Source organism: Sciurus carolinensis, chromosome 15 (genome assembly GCF_902686445.1).
Source record: "Sciurus carolinensis chromosome 15, mSciCar1.2, whole genome shotgun sequence".
NCBI classification, from domain to species: Eukaryota; Metazoa; Chordata; class Mammalia; order Rodentia; family Sciuridae; genus Sciurus; species Sciurus carolinensis.
Genome location: NC_062227.1, coordinates 77,254,460 through 77,273,168, shown reverse-complemented (window position 1 = coordinate 77,273,168; position 18,709 = coordinate 77,254,460). Strand labels below are relative to the sequence as shown.

General features: G+C 42.6%; 1 protein-coding gene and 1 long non-coding RNA gene across 4 annotated transcripts in view; one reads left to right on the top strand and one right to left on the bottom strand.

The window, feature by feature from the left end:
* Nucleotides 1-6,441: 6,441 nt before the first annotated feature.
* LOC124965613 (uncharacterized) lies at nt 6,442-11,007 on the bottom strand. Of its 3 annotated transcripts, XR_007105209.1 has the most exons (5): nt 10,764-11,007; nt 9,882-10,021; nt 9,195-9,362; nt 7,530-7,660; nt 6,442-6,597 (listed from the first exon to the last, which is right to left on the bottom strand). It is a non-coding gene; the product is annotated as an uncharacterized LOC124965613 (long non-coding RNA). The 3 variants fall into 3 exon arrangements; XR_007105208.1 differs by having other exon boundaries at nt 9,195-10,021; XR_007105210.1 differs by having other exon boundaries at nt 9,200-10,021.
* Nucleotides 11,008-11,218: 211 nt separating this feature from the next.
* The window catches only part of Neto1 (neuropilin and tolloid like 1), a 105,788-nt gene continuing 98,297 nt past the window's right edge, over nt 11,219-18,709 (top strand). Inside the window, exons 1-3 of the mRNA XM_047526631.1 lie at nt 11,219-11,509; nt 13,444-13,497; nt 13,735-13,872. Coding sequence (XP_047382587.1) covers nt 11,482-11,509; nt 13,444-13,497; nt 13,735-13,872 — 220 coding nt within the window. The 5' untranslated portion in view covers nt 11,219-11,481. The remainder of the gene's footprint in view (nt 11,510-13,443; nt 13,498-13,734; nt 13,873-18,709) is intronic.

The window sequence follows — 18,709 nt, the reverse complement described above, 5'->3', positions numbered from 1 at the left end:
AGATATCTCAGTAGCTTACTAAAGTACATCAGAATTCAAGGTACACCAAAGGCACATTTTCATTCTCTAAATAAAATGCACACATTGTATTTTAATAATGATTTTAAAAGCTATATCTCATCTTGCATTTCTCTTCTCCAAGTTCTGCTTGCTGTGACAGACTTTAATTTTGTATTCAGTATTCCAGAAGAGCAGATTTTCTCCCAAGCACCTCTCTCCATATGTATATACTTATGAGTCCTGAGTTGTGTGCCTAAAATTAAAGAATATGAGTCAAAGGTATATACTAAGAATATTTTATAAAAAATTCGTATTGCTAAGGGTAACAAGAACAATGTGTTCCATCTTGAAAATACAAGTTTCCTAAAGAAAGGAAAATAATTTCAAAAAGATGAATAGAAACATACTTAAAAGTAAATTCTAGACAACAATAAGATAATGTATTTTGACCAAGCCTATTCATTATCTGTCTATCTATCTATCTGTCTTTCACCTAAATTTGTTCATCTATCATCTCTTTCCAGCGGAGGAGCATTATCAGGAAGCAATACTTTCATTTTTGCAGAGGGGCATGACCTGTGTACTACTACCTGGTTAGTTGGCCCTGACTGTACCCATGCTCTGTGGCTGTGTAGGAAGATTTACTCTAGCACTGCATATTGACTCTTCATGGATCCGCCTGACCCCTCTCCCTTACTCCCTTGCAAATCTACTCTGTTTATCAATATGGAATCTTCTTGTAAACAGAAACAAAGCTCACGAAGACTTTGTATAAGATCTTTGTTTTTCCCTGGAGGACAGTGTCATTTGAAAAATAATTAGGCAGAAATAAAATAAAATAATATCTACTCACTAAGACAATTGTCATGACCACATATTTACTCAGATAATATATTATATACTCAAATATTACATTTATGAATGTCTCTGCACTTTCTTGGGAATCATTCCAATAAGCTTTAGGCTTCTAAAGCTGAAACATCACAAAGTTCCCATTTTAAGGGTTGAAACAAATTCTCAGATTGGATGTAAGGATTCAGGTAGAGTCACCATGATAGCCATCTAAATTTCACAAGGAATGCCTCACTTATATCTGAAAATTAAATTGTCTCATGGGACAAAGGAGACACTGGTGTGAACACAGTGGGCAGTGTACTCAGTGTGAGACAGGAGGGCTGGTGCTTCACCCTCACACTCTGGTATTTGCTCAGATAGATGGGAATGATCATTAAGAAGAGATGACAGAATCGCTGTGACTTAAACTCAGTTCCTCGTGTCCTTTCACTAATTACAGACCAGTGGCAAGGTTCAAGGTTCAACATGTCCCTACTGGAAGTCCTAATGATATGAAGGACAGTCATCATCATCAGCAAGACCCTGGAATCAATCCTCAGGTGCCAGCCTGGGATAGCAGGTGCTGGGGACAAAATATAAATATCGACAAGATGTTTTATAGGAGGGAATATTTCTGTGACTCCAAATGGATGATTGATACTTACTGAAGTAATAACAAGCTAATAAAAACATACTAATCAACCCCTGAAAGATCTCCTTGAAACTTCAGAAAGAAAATAATGGCTTACAATGAATCAGAGAGAGACCTTGAAATTAAGGTTTGTAGCTGTTTTCTCAGGAACATAACCATTCATACTAATTTTCTTTATTTTTTTTTTTCTGATGCCTTCTAGGAAAGTACTTCACCTTTGCTCATTCCAAACCACTCTTTAGTTTCTAATGTGTATTTCGACAGTAATCATCATTATACCTAATATTTCTAATGTATTTTCTGTCTCTATCAGTTAAGTGTTGCCATAAAATAACTAATCCAAAATATAATGACTTAAAATAATAATTAATTTCTTGTTTATGATTTTTGGGGTTAAGCAATTTGACCTCAGTTCAGCTGGTCATGTTCTGGCTGCTGACACCTGAATTCACTTCTCCCCGGCAATACTTGGTGACTCTTCTAGTGCTAGACAGTCTGAGATTATCTCACTGAAAGGCTCTGCAGAGAGTTAGCTGGTTGAGGGGGCTCTGCTGACACGGCCCTCTCACGGGCTGTGCCAGGTTCCTCAAACAGCAATGAAAATCTCGACACTGGCGAGCCTCTGCATGCACTGTGTTTGTTAATCTCTCGTGGGTCAAAATTAGCCACAGGGATAAGCACAGATTTAGGTAACGAGCTGCAACTCCAACATATCAGGAGGGGTGGGAAGGTCATATTTTAAAGGAACATTTAGAGAGGGAGGAAGGGATTATTGCAACCATGTTTGAAAATGTTTTTCTGCACGTTTGTAACTTCTTCAGGTTTTTGATATGTTCTCATTTTGGTGAGTCTTTTTTTTCCTGAGCTTGTTTGAGTATTATGTGTGGCTTTCCTTTCAGAGTATTTGTATAACTGTTAAATAATTTGTCGGTCCCTTGGGATTAGCAGCTGCCTTGGATGTGACGCTATGTGAAGAACTCAACAACTATGTAAACAAAGCATTACCTGGGTTTTCTCCACTTCAGTTTCGGGGACGAGTTTGGTGTGTGCCTCAAGGATGCAACCTCTGTTGTCTTCTTGATTTAGTCACTCCCTCCTCCCCAACTCACCATATCCCTGTCCCAAGATCCAGGGCTTCCAATTTCCTTTGGAATTTCTCAAACCATGAAGGACTGGATGTGGAATAACGGAAGGCTAATAAGTTCTCCCCACTATTGCAACTGCTCTACAACATGGCCACACCATGCTGTCCCTTGATATCACATTCAGTTAACACTCACCTTATGCTTCCAGCCCAGGGGTGGCAAAGGGACATGGGTAGCAAAATATATTTTTCAAGAATGGGTTAAAAAATACCTCAAAATCTTCATACTTTCCTACACTGTGACCATGTCCTTCTAGTATTGAAAGGCAGATCCTATTTCATCCCCTTGAGTCTGAGTGGGACTCAAGGCTGTTTCAATCAGCTGAACATGACAAGAGTGATCTTGTGCCAGTTTCAGGAGGGCATGTCCACTGGCCTTGCAGCTTCTGTTGCCTGTTACTGTCAAGTCAAAACCACTGTGAGAAGTGTGACCAATCCAACACTCCCATGCAGTGAGAAGCCAAGCCATTTGAAAGACACCAGAGGAGGAGACATCATTATGGGGAGTGGGAGAGCAGGAGATGGAGCAGGTGTCAGACAGAAAGGGGCACCAAGTCCCAGACACTTGGGTGAGGCAGCTTTTCTGGAAGTTGGCCCTCCACCTGGTCCATCCAGCTGGTAGCACACGGGGCAGAAAGAAGCCACCCTTCCACACTGGTGACTACTGTAAGACAAAATCTTGGGGAAGTTCATTACACAGAAGTATGTGTGTTCCTGGAACATAATGGTACCCAGTAGTGCAAAGTAAAAAGTAGTGAAAGCTAAAACAAGAGGCACTGGTGGAGACCCAGAGAAGAAGACACTTGCTACATCCACCTTAAGGAACCTTAAAGTGACAGTTAGTGGGAGCAGAAAAGAGAGTGCAAATGTGAGCAGGAGGTAAGCTGACGCGTGCTGTAGAACAGACGAAAGTTCAGCAAAATTGTCACCTACAGCGATGTGGAAAAAAAGAAATATACATAATGATACGTTGAATGTGACTAAAAAGCTTTAGGAGCCTGAGTGCTCAAATATTTCTTTTAGTCATCTATGATAAAGTGCAACTAGACAGAACAAGTAAGGATTAAATTGATCAGCTTTCAAGCAGCATTTAGGGGGGAAGTAAAGCATCTGGATCTAAAACATGCCATTTTCAGTGTTTTCAGAAAGCAAAATACTCTCAAGATTAAGAAACAGATTCAAACTAAAAGCCATGTATGGGGACTGACCCATGGAACTGGGCTTCACAATTAAGTCCAGCTCAAATTTGCAACTATGAGAATGTGGATTAAAAATTCAGAAAAAAAAATCAAGAATCTTAAGGCAAACCTCACAATCTCTTAACAGGAGTATAGGGTAGCCAACATTCTTGTTGACAGTTTTCCACTGCTCCTGGTTTTTGACCCAAGACAGGTAGGGAGCTACTTTTAAAATTTTTGTGAATATAATTTGCCTCTAAAGACAGACACTCAATTAGATCTATAGGAAACCCACAAAATTTGGGGGAAACTGTATTGACAGAAACACAAAAGCAATATGAGCAGGAGATGATGGCATTATTGCAAAGCTTTCCTTCTGAGATCTTGTGCTCATAGCACTTAGCCTTCTCCATGCAAGCAAATGCTCACTAATCGCCTGAGCCCTCCCCAGTACACACTCTCCTCTGCTGCCCAAAGAGGCTCTATATCTAGAGTTAATACCAATAGCTATACCTACAGCTACTTAGGTACCTATACTACTTTCAATGTCCAGGTCTATACTTATATTTCCACTTATTTCTATATCATCAAGTCAGATTTTTAAGTGTTAATTCAGTAATGCTGATAGATACCTAAGCCTAGAGAACTTGGTATATATCACAGACAAGATCAATCATGAATACTAATACATCCCTTATTTTTACTTTCTATCAAGGAGTTTCTGGTACCTTGACTGTTTTTCACATTGTACTCATCATTTTCCTTAGTTGTTCTTTGGATTGCTCTTTTTGTACTAAGTATCATGGACACTTGCTACATCCAGCAACGATTCTGAGGTTTATACACTCTGGCTAGAAGTAAGTATGTAGTAAAATGCAAATAATTATGACTTTCATTGAAGTCAAATAAAATCTTCAAACTGAACAGCAATTTTTTTTTTCCCCAGAGTTAGAAGGTCTGGGGTTCTATCAGATATGTTGCAAATAATGTGACATTGTAGAATTTGCTGCACTTGTTTTGGCCTTAATTCCTTCATTCTTAAAATTACAAGATTGAGGATTGCTGATTGAAATGCATATGGAGACCAGGCACTAAGCCCGAACACACTTTAACTACATTCTACGTCCTAAGTGGTGAAAATTAGTATCAGAGTGTTAATATAGATCTAAGACTGTACCTTAGTACAGATGGAAGGGCAAAGTGGCAGTACTGTAGCTGCTTCGTCCCTGGCAGCAGGGATCGGGTGAGCATGGAGGGACTGAAGTGCGCTAGTTGCTTGTTCTGATTAATACCCTGCTGGCATTTAGCAACTTTGGTCAACTGTCGGCCAATCAGGGATTCTCAGGGAAGCACAGATTATCCAGAATTGAACTCAATAAAAGACATTATTCAAAAGCATTATCTTGTATTCTTTGGCTCAAAAGAACTCTGTTGTATTTTCCAATTATAAATTATTAAAATCATTTGAACATATTCATTTCTGATCTTAATTCAGATGTTAACTCGGTTCCCATATCCTCGCCTCTGTTCTTATGCTTTTGCATGTCTCCCATTTCATTATCTCCAAGAAGAAAACAAAAAAGCATTTTTAAATAAAATATTTGAATTCGTATCCCATGCATGTATAAAATCATTCTCCCTTTACTTCCTTGTCAGTTCCATTAACAAAGATCCAGCCTGCTCAGAGGACTGTGTTGAGACAGCTCTCAGAGCCCCTTGGAATGTATGGTTTTCCGTCCTTTCCAGTAACCCACTATTTTATTTCATTCCATTAGAAGGCATCATTTTAGATGAAATGCAATTGTGACAGAAGTCATGAGTTGTAGATAGCCTAGTAATAACTATAATAAATCCTTCTAGGTCCCAGAGAACTGTATTGATAAAAGAGCTGTGAATGTCAATTAGAAAATTGTTTTGAAGACTATTATTGTAATGGATAATTTACTTAAAACATAATGATATTTTCCCTTGGTTTTTGAAATTATCATAATCCTAGCTGCTTGGCAAAACTTCTGTTACATTACCACTTATTGAAATTGCATTACTTTGTAGCTTGGTCTACCCTAAAATTAGGAACAGGGCTAAACAGAGTTATTTCATGTATTTCATACTTCTTTGATTCTTTCTCTCCTCTTTTTTTTGGAGGGGTTGTTTTGCAAATGTCATTGAAAATATTTTAAGACATTTTCTTCTGTTGTATCGATTATAAGAGAATGGACACTCAAAGAAAGAATAATACTTTGTTATTATCTTTTAAAAAGCATTTTTGTCATTCATCACTACTTTCATACGCCAAAACTTATTTCTGTTCTCCAATGATTTCCTGAGTCAGAGGTGAGTCATGTCCCACTGTAACATCCAGGGTACTTATCAACAAGCAAATCTTGGCTTTTATTATTCTCCTTATCCACATAACAACAAATCAAAGCACATTACATGCACTAAATAGTGATGGTTAGTAAATTTATGGGATGCTATTAATTCATATAATTAAGAGGACAAAAATCATCCAACCCATAAGTTACATTCACATATTTGAGTTAGCAATTTTAAGTAATATTTGGTCTGTATTCATTAATAGATATTTAGGCATAGAATGCGTAGATTTACTTTGCAGTTTAACTTACATTTTCTAAGTATGGTTAAATCTCTTTGTCATCTAGGATGGAAACATATTTTCTCTGAAAAGTAGGCGTGAATGAATGTTGTCATTTGATACTTGTACTTTCACGGAGATTTTCGACTTTCAACCTTGGGATATGTCTTCATACATCTTCCTTTGGTTTATTCTGATATATAAAATGCAAGTTGTTAATTAATCTGGTGATTGCAAAAATATTTTGAAGTCATTTTTATAAGACTGTCAAATATCAACAAAAATAAAAATATTTCTAAAATCAGCATAGATTAGTAGATAGTAGAATTACTTTCTCTACCTTGTATTTTCCCCAAATAGAGACAAAAATATATTGCCCCTGGATCACGAAGGTCACATGTGAAACAACGTGGATAATAACTTTATCGGAAGCTGCTGATTAAATATTGGCTGACTGAGGAAGCACTGCGAAAGTTCTTTCCCACCAGGGGCTGATATCCTTGTGCTATTCAAAATGTTTGTACTCCTAAGAAAACCAAATTTTATATTTCCCTAGTCATGATCATAAAATATTCTGTTTGGTTTAAATGGAAAATTTCAAAGATTTTGACACGTCTTGTATTTTGTGAAGTCTTCTCATCTGTCAGGATACACCTACAGATGGTTGAAGAGAAATTGTTTATCAATATTCCTGAAAACCAGTTTCATCTTTAAGTATTGCACATAATTTTCAAGAATACTGCACTATTTGGCAGAAAATTATTTAGAAATAAATTTTTGAAAACCTAATATTATGGCTTGTATGTTGATGAGTGAATAAAACAGGAAAAAACAAACCTCTACAATTCATAGCTGTGAAAAGAAATGAAAATGTTACTTAGAAATATTAGCATAATGTGGATGTGTCCAAAGCACTATTTCATTTCAGTTTTTCGTACCATCTTCTCTTTTAGCAACAGAAAGTCAGCCTTAAAGAGGTGGCTAATGCTGCAGGAAGGAGTCCCAGTGGACCCAGAGATTCTTTGCTTCCTACAAAGAGCTGCCTGCACATAGTTAAGGAGTCATGCATTTGAACTGAAAGGGTGTCTCCACCAATCCACTCAGCATTTTGGAAGTCTGTCTTACCTGCCATTGTTTTGAAGTTGCAAGATAAGAGGAAACCAATGACCCTTAATTGGGGCCAAGAAGCTTTAATTCTGCATTATCTTCCATGGTACTTCATGGAACGCACCCTCTTCTTGGGCACCATGTTTAACCTTGAAAAGATATGACCTTATTAGCTGTCCCTTTCAAAATAACCACCTGTTGTAATTTGACCATAAGTGTGCATAACTTTTCCTTGGAGAAGTGGAACTTTTCCCACATGTTGTTTTCTCTCAGAAAGAAAAGTCCTGTGTGGCCTGTTAGGGAGGTAGCATTACTCAGCAAGGCGGGACCCTGGGACTCAAGAATGAGAAGGCAGTCTGTCAAGCAAGCAGCGGGTAGAGGAGGGTTAAAATTATTTGTGCATATGTGATTAAAGAAAAGGGAGAGGAATTAACAAGGAAAAAATTGCACCTGAAGCCTGGGAGGACTAGGGGAGCAGAGCAAAATCCTCCGCATCTGCTATGGCTCAGTTCTGGTGATGGAGTCCCTCAGTGCACCTCCTTGCTAAATGGAATCCAGGAGGTGCACACTCAGGTCCTCAGCACTGAGGCTAAATTGCCAGTGTAACTCCTCAGTCTCAGGAACTATGCAGGACGGAGAGAGAGTACAGGGCCCTAAGGACCTGAGAGGCTACTATATGAGGATTTGACTTCAAAGAGGGGCATGGTCAAGTTTTAGAGTCCTTTCCTGGCTCTCTGGGATTTCTTTCCTGAGTTACCTGATTCCCCTTCTGCTACAAGGACCACCTCTCCAGAAAATTTGTTCAGGCCACCTCCAGTGTTGAATTACAAAATCTATGTCTTGAGAAACTGATTCGGGCAAAGAGGAAGGAAGAGGTGGGAATTTAGCATAAAACTAAGTTTTAATACCTCAGTTGTGATTGAGAAATGCAATACATTTCCTTAAAATCATTTAAAATGTTGCCACTGTTCCTTTGCAGAGTCTTATCATTTTCGAAGGCAGGCATATTTTGGATAGGAAAACTAATGACCTTCCAATCCTAAGAAAGATTCAATATTCGGGTATCATCTCGCGGCACTGGCCATTTTACAAGAGCCCCACCCGGCTCCTCCGTAGGTGACCCGGATCCAAGGCAACATTTCCTAGGCATTCTTTGTCAGTTATTCAGCCCTCAGGAGCGGTTGGCGGACAGACCGGCGGGTTTTGCTTCCACAGGGTCTGGCCTCAACTCCACTCCCACCTCCGGCTCCCAGCTCCCCTCCCGCGCGCTGGCTGTAGAATCGCACGAGTCGCAGGGCTCCAGCGGGACCGCGGCTGGCCTGCACTCCACCCTTTACCAGTGCATAGGTGGGCAGAAACCCACCGGCCTTCCATCCAACCTCTGGACCCTTTCCCTTTTCTTGAGCTGGTAGCTCCTCTCTCAGGCCTCAGGTTCAGGTGGAGGTGGAACTCTGTGGGCGCGCGCAGTCCCCCCGCCCATCACCATGCCCATCATCATCATCATCATCATCATCATCATCATCTCTCCCTTCCTCCTCCCCTCTCCTCACTCCCGCTCTTTAGAGCTCTCGCGCGCGCTCTCTCTCTCTCTCTCTGTCTCTCTCTCTCTCTTCGCTCCCTCCCTTCCACAACGGCCCGCCTTTCATTAAATGGTTGGACACCCGCTCCACTTGGTCACTTTACCCCACCATTAAGGAGTTGCAGCTTCCTGGAGATCGAGGAACCAACAGCTTGGTAGCTGGAGTCTTGAAGGTTGCGTTCGGTTCTGGGGATCCCCTCTGGACTTGGGGGTCATCTCATTGCCCCTCATCCCAGCGTCTTGGTAGGAGACCTCCACCTTCTCTCGGCGCTCTGATGGGGAAAATGTGGCAGGAGCGCGCGGAGCACCCACACCCCGCCCGCACCCACGCACGCACGTGGGCGTCCCAGGCCGCAGCAGCAGGTGCAGGGACGTGGCGGCCGGGAGCCGGCAGCAGCAGCACCCCAGCCTGGAGCGCTCTCCAGCCTCTCTTAAGACCCTTCCTTCCTCTTGGCCTTTAATGGAGACCCCAGTCTTCGCAGCACAGCGTGGGTCGGCTGCCGGCCTCCCTGATTTTTCCCCACCCCCAGCGCCTCGTCGCCATCCTCCCTGACTGGAGTGCAGTCGGGGCTGTGAAGCCGGAGGCGCAGGGTCCGGGGCCGCAAGGGCAGTAGCAGGGCTTGGACCGCCTCTGTGCTGGAGGTCTGGCTGGCGCAACTGTGCTCCGGCGAGCAGTCCGCAGAGGCCTGGGAGGGCGGGACGCCTCTGGGAGGGGAGGAGGTGCTGCGGCAGCGTCCTGGGAGGGACTCCCCGCACCCGCGCGCCAGCCCCGCGCTGCTGCCCCTGTTTACCATTCCTCGGTGTTCATTTATTCTCCTTTCACACGCCGGGCTCTTCCGGTGCTGTTTCTTCAGCAACTCCTTTCAGAGTTGAACGGCCCACGAGCGCTGCTGCTTGTGTGTGTTGGGGCTGGGTGGGGTGATCCGTTTACCTGGGGATGGGTTTTGAATATTTAGAGTAGGGAAAGGTAAATAGCAAGAGCCTGCGTCTTTGTAGGAGCAGTTTGACAGGCGCAGCCACGGTCTCTGGCCCGGTGATTAAAGGCGAAACTTTTCCAGCTTGCCCATTCCTCCAGAGCCCAGGTCTCATCTCCCCGACTAAAGGGAGTAGACGCTGAAGCCTTCACCCTAGGGGTGACAAGGCTAGAGAGCTCCCACGCCCCCTGGACAGACGGAATCCGAGGGGTGGGAGGCCAACGCACCGCGATTGAAGACCGTTAAAGAGAGCAAAACCGAACCCCAAAGGTGACTCTCACATGACGGTCCCTCCCCCTTCCACGCCTTGTATCCATCCCCGAGATACAGCTAGGGATTTGCCCGCGCCTTTCTCGCCCCTTCTAGCCAGACTAGAAGAGCGACTGATCCCAGTCTGGTCTTCTCCCCCTCCCCCTCCCTCCCCCCAGGATCCAAAGGGCTGTGATGTCCTTGCTGTCGCCGCCGCCGCCTCATTCCGCCGCGCACCAGCCCTGGGGGCGCCGGCCGCGCGGAGCTGCTCAGTTCCACCCCTGTCTCGGGCTTCCTGGAGGGTCCTGTAGCCCAGGGCTGTGACTAAGGCGCCCACTTGGTAACTCTGCCATCTTCCTGCTCCTTTCTCCTCCCTCCCTTCCCCGCCCCCCTTAGCCACCCCCGTTCCCCTCCACCACCCTCAAGCCCTCCTCCCAGACGCCCACCCACCCGCTCCTCTTTCCGCAAGATCGCAGAGGTGGCGCGGAGCCCGGCGAGCCGATGACGGACCCCTTCCTCCAGTCTTCAATGCCTCAGCGGAAGATCCCCAAGGGCTGGAGAGAGGAGGACTGCTGCTGGACATCCTCCCTGGGAGGCTGCTCCGACCTGCTGCTCGTGGTGTATGAGACTGGGGACTGAGCGAGCCCCCGTCGCCGCCGCCGCCGCCCGCTCCGTCGCTGCCGTCGGTCGGGACCGGCCCCCGCCTCGCTCCGCCCGCCGCCCGGCCCCGGCCCGGCCCCGGCTCCGGGCGCCCCGGGGCTCGCCCCGCGCCCGCCGCCGCCCGCGCGCCGACTGCCCGCCGCGTCCTTCTGACAGCTGCGGCGGCGGCGATGATGCAAAGGAGGAGGGTGCTGCTGGCGGCGGTGCTGATGGTGGCGATCCGCGCCCGGGTGTGAGGCGAGCGTCATGGTGGGGATGCTGGCTTCGCGGCGGTGAGCGAGCGAGCGAGCGCGAGAGCGAGCCAGGGGCGGAAGACCGACCGACTCGGGTCTGGCTGCTGTGTGGGCTCCATCTCCTCCTTGCCTCTCTCTCGCGCTTTCCCCCCAGGATTCTGTTCTTGGCTTGCGTTTTTAAAATCTCTGGACTCCATCCTCTCCCCCACCACTGAAGTCTTCCCGTCTCTAAATGGAATTAGTGGAGATCGGAGCCTCTGGTGTAAGGAACAGACATGATCTATGGACGCAGTTTGTTTCACAGTGAGTACCTTTCCCGCCGCCCGGCCGGCTCCCCGGAGCCATTCCTCCCCTTCCCTCCTCCCCGCCGAACGCGCAGGGGAAAAGCCCCGCCGCCGCGCTCCGGCTGGACCCCGCAGTCCCCGCGAGTCTGGGGCAGATGTAAACTTTCTGTATTGCAGCATTATAGAGCCGGGAGTGGGGGCGGCGCACAGTCAGGCGTCGCTCGACCTCAGAGTGGGCCAGGAAAGGCAGGTTCTCCGAGGGCAGGAACCTCCGGGGTCCAGAAGAGTGTGCAGTTCAGACAGGGGCACGTGCGGGAGCGGCCGCGGCCCCAGAGAGGGCGCAGGTGGAAAGGGCTAGGGAGCAGGGTTTATACTTGGTGGGACCAGGAGAAATACTCCTCTTCCTGGTGTTCCGCAGCTCAGACTCCCAGTCCCACAGGCAATCTAAGGCGCGCTTGAACCCAGGGTTTGGGGCGAGTGCCAATCTCAACTCTCTTCAGTCCAGTAGACCTAAAGCTGCTTTAGAGTATGGGGAAGCGTGCAGTGTGGGGCGGGAGGAAGTGGAGGGAATCGACATCAAAAGTCGTTCAGTAAAGGCAATGCAAAATTGTGGTGGCAATTTCACATGATAAAGCCAGGATTATAGTGTTAATCCTGTGCCACGCAGTTAAGAGACCGGCTTTGCTTTCAGTAGTGTGATTCCATGAAAACACCGAAAGCAGAGTAAGAAAAATACCAGATGTGTACCTGAATGTGTACCAGATGCCTCTGTGTGGTGGTGGTGGTGGTGGTGGTGGTGTGTGTGCAGAATCATGGCGAACTAAGGTGATTTTTATTTTTTTATGCAACTTAAATACACAAAACAATGACACAAAGGCAATCACCAATGTTTTTATCTACAGTAAAGATCATCACATTGTTGGAATATAAAGCAATACAATTGACGGCTTCTCAAACATTGATATCAAGGCCCAGATGATTTTCTTGGAGTAATGTTTAGGCATAATTTCTAAGCTCCTGTACTGAATTTTATTTTAGGAAATTATTGTGAATTATACCCTTCCTCCCCTAAATTCATTTTAAGTGGAAATGTGAGAATGTAGACCTTTTATGTAATTCAGCATCAAAATAAATAAAAAGAAATTAGTAAAGAAAAATTAGAGATTATGACGACTAGATGACTTTAACATCTTGTAAGTTTTATGTTGAGCCAATCAAGAGTAGAGAAGTAAAACAGAAGTTCAGGTTAAAATGGTGTTGCAGATTTGCAGTTAAATTACAGACCAGTATCTCTGGTACAAAACAACTGACTCAATAAACTATTCATAGATTATAAATCTCATAGCCCAAAAAGTGCTTGGGACAGTGTTACTTGGTGGTTCCATACATTTTTGTAAGACCTTTTTATAATGCTGCTTAATGCCTCCAATCCATGCTCATCTGTTTGACTTGATCTTCCTCCTGCCATGCTTCATAGAATTAGCTAAGTGTTTATGTTCTAAACCATAGCCACATTGGCAACGTGTTAGGATCAGTCATGAGCTCTTCCTCTTCTTTTCCCCTCTCTCCTTTTACCTGCTGTCGCTCTCTCTCTCTTCCTTTAGAGAGGCTAGCAAAATCTTTCACAAAGTCTGGGTCTTGATATCTCACTGTAACTTGTGTGACATTAGTAAAATGTAATGTTACCTCTTAATTTTGAAATATGCTTTGACCCTAGGAGCTTGGGTCTCATCCATTCTAAGCATGCATTACTTCTTTTAGGTATTCCCAAGTTTTTCCTTTGTACATTTTAGATTGGTTTTTCCCAAATTTCTGAATCAACTTGTAACTCTTAATAATATAAAACTACTCCACTTTGGTATCATTTTATTCTTAAATTTGGTTATGTGCTCTTATAAGATTTGATCATTTTGGTGTATATGACCTCTTCCTAATTTCTCTTTCCTGTTGCAGTTGCAGCAAGTTTAATCATCCTCCATTTGTCTGGGGCAACCAAGAAAGGAACAGGTATGTTTCCATGAAAAAATGCTAGTGGATCAACTCTAATTATTTTGCATTTTCCTGTGTTCCCCATTCTTTAATATTCCAGAATATTTGAACATTTTATAGTGTGTATAATTGATTGGTTTTAGCTAAGAGAGCATTTCAAAATTAATTTACTAATGGATATTATAAGAGTGTTCTCTCTATTTTTAGTATTATAAAAAATTGGATGATGGCTTTATTTATTTATTTATGCCACAGAAAAACAAACCACCTCAGAAACGCAGAAGTCAGTGCAGTGTGGAACTTGGACGAAACATGCAGAGGGAGGTGTCTTCACCTCTCCCAACTACCCCAGCAAGTACCCCCCGGACCGGGAGTGCATCTACATCATAGAAGGTAAGGAGTGGGCCAGAGCCAGGAGCACAAGCCAGAACCTGGACTTCTCAGGGTTTTGGATGGGCAATAAGCACATAGACATTAGAAAAATTGATTTTGGAGATGATGGACATAAATATCTTTGAGCGAAGCAACTGCAAATCTGGAATAAGGCTAATTACTGAAATTATTAGCAATGGGTTATGAACAAGCAAATTCTGGGAAATAAAAACAAGTCAACAATGTAAGAGCTTATTCTGCAGCTGATTGAATTGATTTAGAATTCCAAAGTAACAGAATGGATTATGGTTGGTATAGAGTTACCTAATGTGTAATGTTTTCAAAAACCAGTATTTTTTAGGTTAACAATTATTAGAATAACCTATACATTTGCTATTTTCTTATATGAGGTATAAAGCAACAAAAACCTTGAAGTCAAAGATATATCTATTCTTATGTTTTAGAAACACTAAACTGAATGGCAATCACCTTATTTTGTGCTAACAATTAACATCACATTTTTAAGTGAATGTCAGGGTTCTAATTTATGAAGATTTCTTCCATCATTCTTTCTCTAGATTGAAGGATAAATACTACTGAAAAAAGAGACTCATCTGTCTTTGAACTTATCCCATTTCTGCTAACCTTGAGACACTTCTGTGTTAAACATAGCTTTTAAAAATATATGAATATTTCATCAAGTGATGGGTTTCAATACTTTAAAGATCAGTGCCAAAACATATAAAACTTATGACACCCCTCCACACACATAGACGGAGGAAGCTGCTTTAGTGAAAAGGTATGCATACTTGGTATCCAGGTTTGAACTAGAGAGATGGTTCTTTGATTGATGCTTCAAAAGAAAAAGTCTTCTGCTTAAATGATTTTAAGAGTCTTTATTTAGATAATATCCTTGTGGTCAGATAATATTCAGGTAGCTCAGTGACAGTACGCCTGTCGAGCATTCATGAAGCCCTGGGTTCAACCTCCTTTACCAATGCAAAGAAAAAAGATGAAAAAAATTGGTTATTTTTTTCTTGTCATAATTTTGAGTTCAGAATGTTTTCCTTTCCCATTCCATCCTTAAAGGGGAACTTTTTGCAAATAAATGGCATTATGCAGAAAGGAGAAACATTAAACTAATATTAAAAGAATAAAACAAACAAAAAAATCAGAGATCTTGCAGTTTTGATTGATAGAAAAGGAAATTTAATTATGGAGGTTCTGGCCTGAAACTAGTTGTTCTTTTTGTCAAATTACTACCACATATCTATGATCTACTTATGTAACAAATAACATAGATTACAAACTTTGTAAGAACACGTCAAAACGTGTTATAAGAAGTATATTTCTTGTCCTTATTTTACTAATAAGGCAGAGATAAGTTAAATATACTACTTTATTTCATAGAACAATATTTGTTTTCTAAAACAACATTATTTTAAATGCTGAATTATTAAAAAGAATGAAATCACCTTAAAATTTCTTATTTCAAAATATTAATTCAGAAACAAATCTTTGCATGTTAATTGCATTTTCATGTTTACTATTATTTGAAAACAGAAAGTATTGCTAAACTTGACCTTAATAGTATGTACAAATTCTCATTCATTTGTAGTTATGTCAAGAACAAATCTAAAGTGAAGAATTGAATAGAACCTCTTTAACAATCATGTTGCTTCTATCCCAGTGACTCTGAAGGCTGAGGCAGGAGGACTGCAAGTTCAAGGCTACAAGGCCAGCCTGGAAAACTTAATGAGACCCTGCCTCAAAATTTAAAAAAAAAAAAAAAAAAAAAATTCTAGGCCTGTAGTTAAGTGGTAGAGAACTTGCCATATGCAGGACCTTGGTTCAACCCTAGAGTACCTAGACTCTTTCTGTATACTTATTTAAGTAACATTGAACATCTGCTCTTCGAGGTAGAGTATAGAGAGCACTGAAAGAAAGACATACTATTTGCATTAAGACGCTTACAATGTGGCCAAAGTACTATACTCCTTTCACTTAACAATCTAATGGGGCTAGGGGATTAGCACAGGATGGTTGGAATAGGAAGATGAAAGACAAGACTGTCAGGAAAAATGCCAACTTTCAATTTTAAAGAATATTCAGGAGGTAATCATCCTGTACACAAAGCTTCATATGCCAGCATTCGAGGTGCGGTAGGTTGGGAGCACCTAGGGTTTCTATGTAGGAGCAAAGATGACGGAGACAATGGTCTCAGGAAAGCAGAACCTGGAATTCCATCTGTCACAGCCATGGAAGTATGGATTTTGAGTTATATACAATGAGTACCATGGAATGATTAATGTAGAGAAGTAACGAGCTAAGATTTTTAGTGAGGAAGACACTGAGGAGAAAGAATTTAAACTAAGACACTGCTGTACAGGACCAAGCACATCGTAGTGAAAACCTGAACGAAAGAAAGGAATTGGTCATGGAGTAAAAGGAGGAAATGAGAAGTATTTGGGACACAGAATCAAGAATGGGTGTGAGGTGTGAGAAGAGAGAGTCCCTGGGCCATTCCAAGATATTTTGCTTGGTGGTTTATGAGGTGAAATGTCATGCCAGGAAAAAATGCAGGTGGAAAAGAGGGTTTAAAGGGAAAATAATGTGTTCCATTTTGGCGTTTATGGAGCTATCTTATGAAGACATCGGATATATGGATCTTGAGCTCAGTGGAGAGATCTGTGCTAACAGTGCCTATTTATAGGACATAAGCATAAAGATTGTTACTGAAGTTAGCAGTATGAATAAAACCACCCAAAATATTTGAAGCACTATTTTTCAACTCTTGTAAAATCTGTAGATGGCAGGGCCCTTGCCTGTGAGTCCTAACTTAGCTGGTCTTAGGTGGAGCCCCCGAGGGCCTTCTGTGAGGTACCAGTGGCCTCCAGTGTGCTGGCCTGAAATGAGAGAAGAGAAGATGCAGGTCATCTTCAGGACGGACAGGGCAGAGAGAAACCCAGGGGTGGCAGGAGAGTCAGGTGAAGAACATCACGGCCGCTGCCAGGGGTGGAGTTTCAAGAAGCAGGGAGTTACCAGAGTGCCATTTGTTATGACAAGGGACATAGGGTGAAGGCGGAAGTGTACCCTGCAGGAAGCAATTAGAGTGTGCCTGAGCTTTAGGATGCTCCTTTTGACACCGTGGGTGGGAACCAAGGTCTGGTGCATGCAAGAGCAAGGGCGGGTGTGTCTGCGGACAGCGGGATCAGTGGAGGACAGGCAATCTCTCTCTTTTTTTCTTTGCCTTTTCTTCTCTTAATGGAAAAAGTTGTCTAAATTTAGTTCTAAAATAATAACCTATTCCGCAGGAGTAAAGGTACATTTTTTTTTTTTTTTTTTCTGCTGATACTGGGGATTGAACCCAGGGCCTCCCACGTGCTGGGCAAGTGCTCTATCATTGAGTTCTATTCCCAACCTTTTGTTAATTTTCAATTAAGATCTCATTAAGTTATCCAGGCTGGCTTTGAAATTACAAATTTTCTGCCTCAACCTCCCAGGTAACTGGGAATACTTTAAATACAAGAGAAAGAAGGGTAAGTAAGTGGTGAGTTTCTTGAGGTAAGACAGGTTGTGATTATGAATACAGGGGATGTCTCAGTCACAGAAAGGAGAACCCCTTGTGGATTTCAGGTGGTCTCAAAACTTCCACAAATTAGAGGAAATATGCTGTACATATGGGCACTAGTCAGAGTAAAGCATCCGTAGTGCATAGCATGTTCAGAGGCGCTCAGAGAGTTTGAGTCTTCTCAGAAAGCAGCCTGTTTCACATTAAAGGCAGTTTTGGGAAAATGTGAGTCTCAGCTGTGAAGTGAGCATTTTGAAGGTGAAGAAAATGCATGTTTAAGGAGTTGGACGTAGAGAGCTTGAATTGGTTTTCTTGTGCCATAATTACTCATTTTTAAATCTGCAAGAACTATCTGGTATACTTCTGGGAGTAGGCAAGGAAGTTCTGGATATTGAAGCCAGGGAAACTTTACCACTAAGATATATTCCCCAGTTCTCTTTCTTTCCTATTCTTCTTTCCTTCCTTCCTTCCCTCCTTCCTTTCTTTCTTCCTTCCTTCCTTCCTTCCTTTCTCTTTTTTTAATTTTTAGAGAGTCTATCTAAATGTTGCTGAGAGTCTTACTAAGTTTCCCAGGCTGACCTCAAACTTGCATTCCTTCTGCCTTAACCTCTCAAATTGTGGAGATTACAGGCATATGCAACCATGCCCGGCTGGTATACTTATCTTTAAAAGTTATTTTACTACATACTAAAACTTGGTTAGTGGCATTTTCATATGTGGGTATATGTAGGTAATTTTAACATACTGGAAAAAGAAAACCAAATTTCCCACATACAATGTAGTCTACTAAAAGCCAGAGTGATGGTCTATTTCCTGAAGGAAAATGGAGTGGTTTGCTTCTCCATGTTGGACAGAACTTACGTGACAGTGATGATGGTAAAAAAAAAAATAAACTTATGTCAAATAGTCACATGTTTCCTAGTGAGGACAACAGGTGGGTGTGTGTTGAGAGAAGACGTGCAGACAGCTCTGAGCACCTGGCTGCTCACTGCTCCTCTTGCCCTAACACTACATTATTTTCCACTAAAAGAATCGTGTAGGTCTTGAAATAGTTGAGTTCCTCTTAAGACTTATCAAAGAGGAGACAAGAACACCTCTTCTGCAGAAAGGTAACACATGCAAATGGTGTATATAGTGCTAAATGGGTAAACAGGTTCAGTTTCTTAGTCATCTGCCATCTTGCTTTCAGACTACTACTTGGTTTTCAAAGTAACTTCTTAGGATATTTTCAAATTTGGAGATTTCAAAATATTAATGGAAACTCCTTCAAATCTGTCATTATCTTGG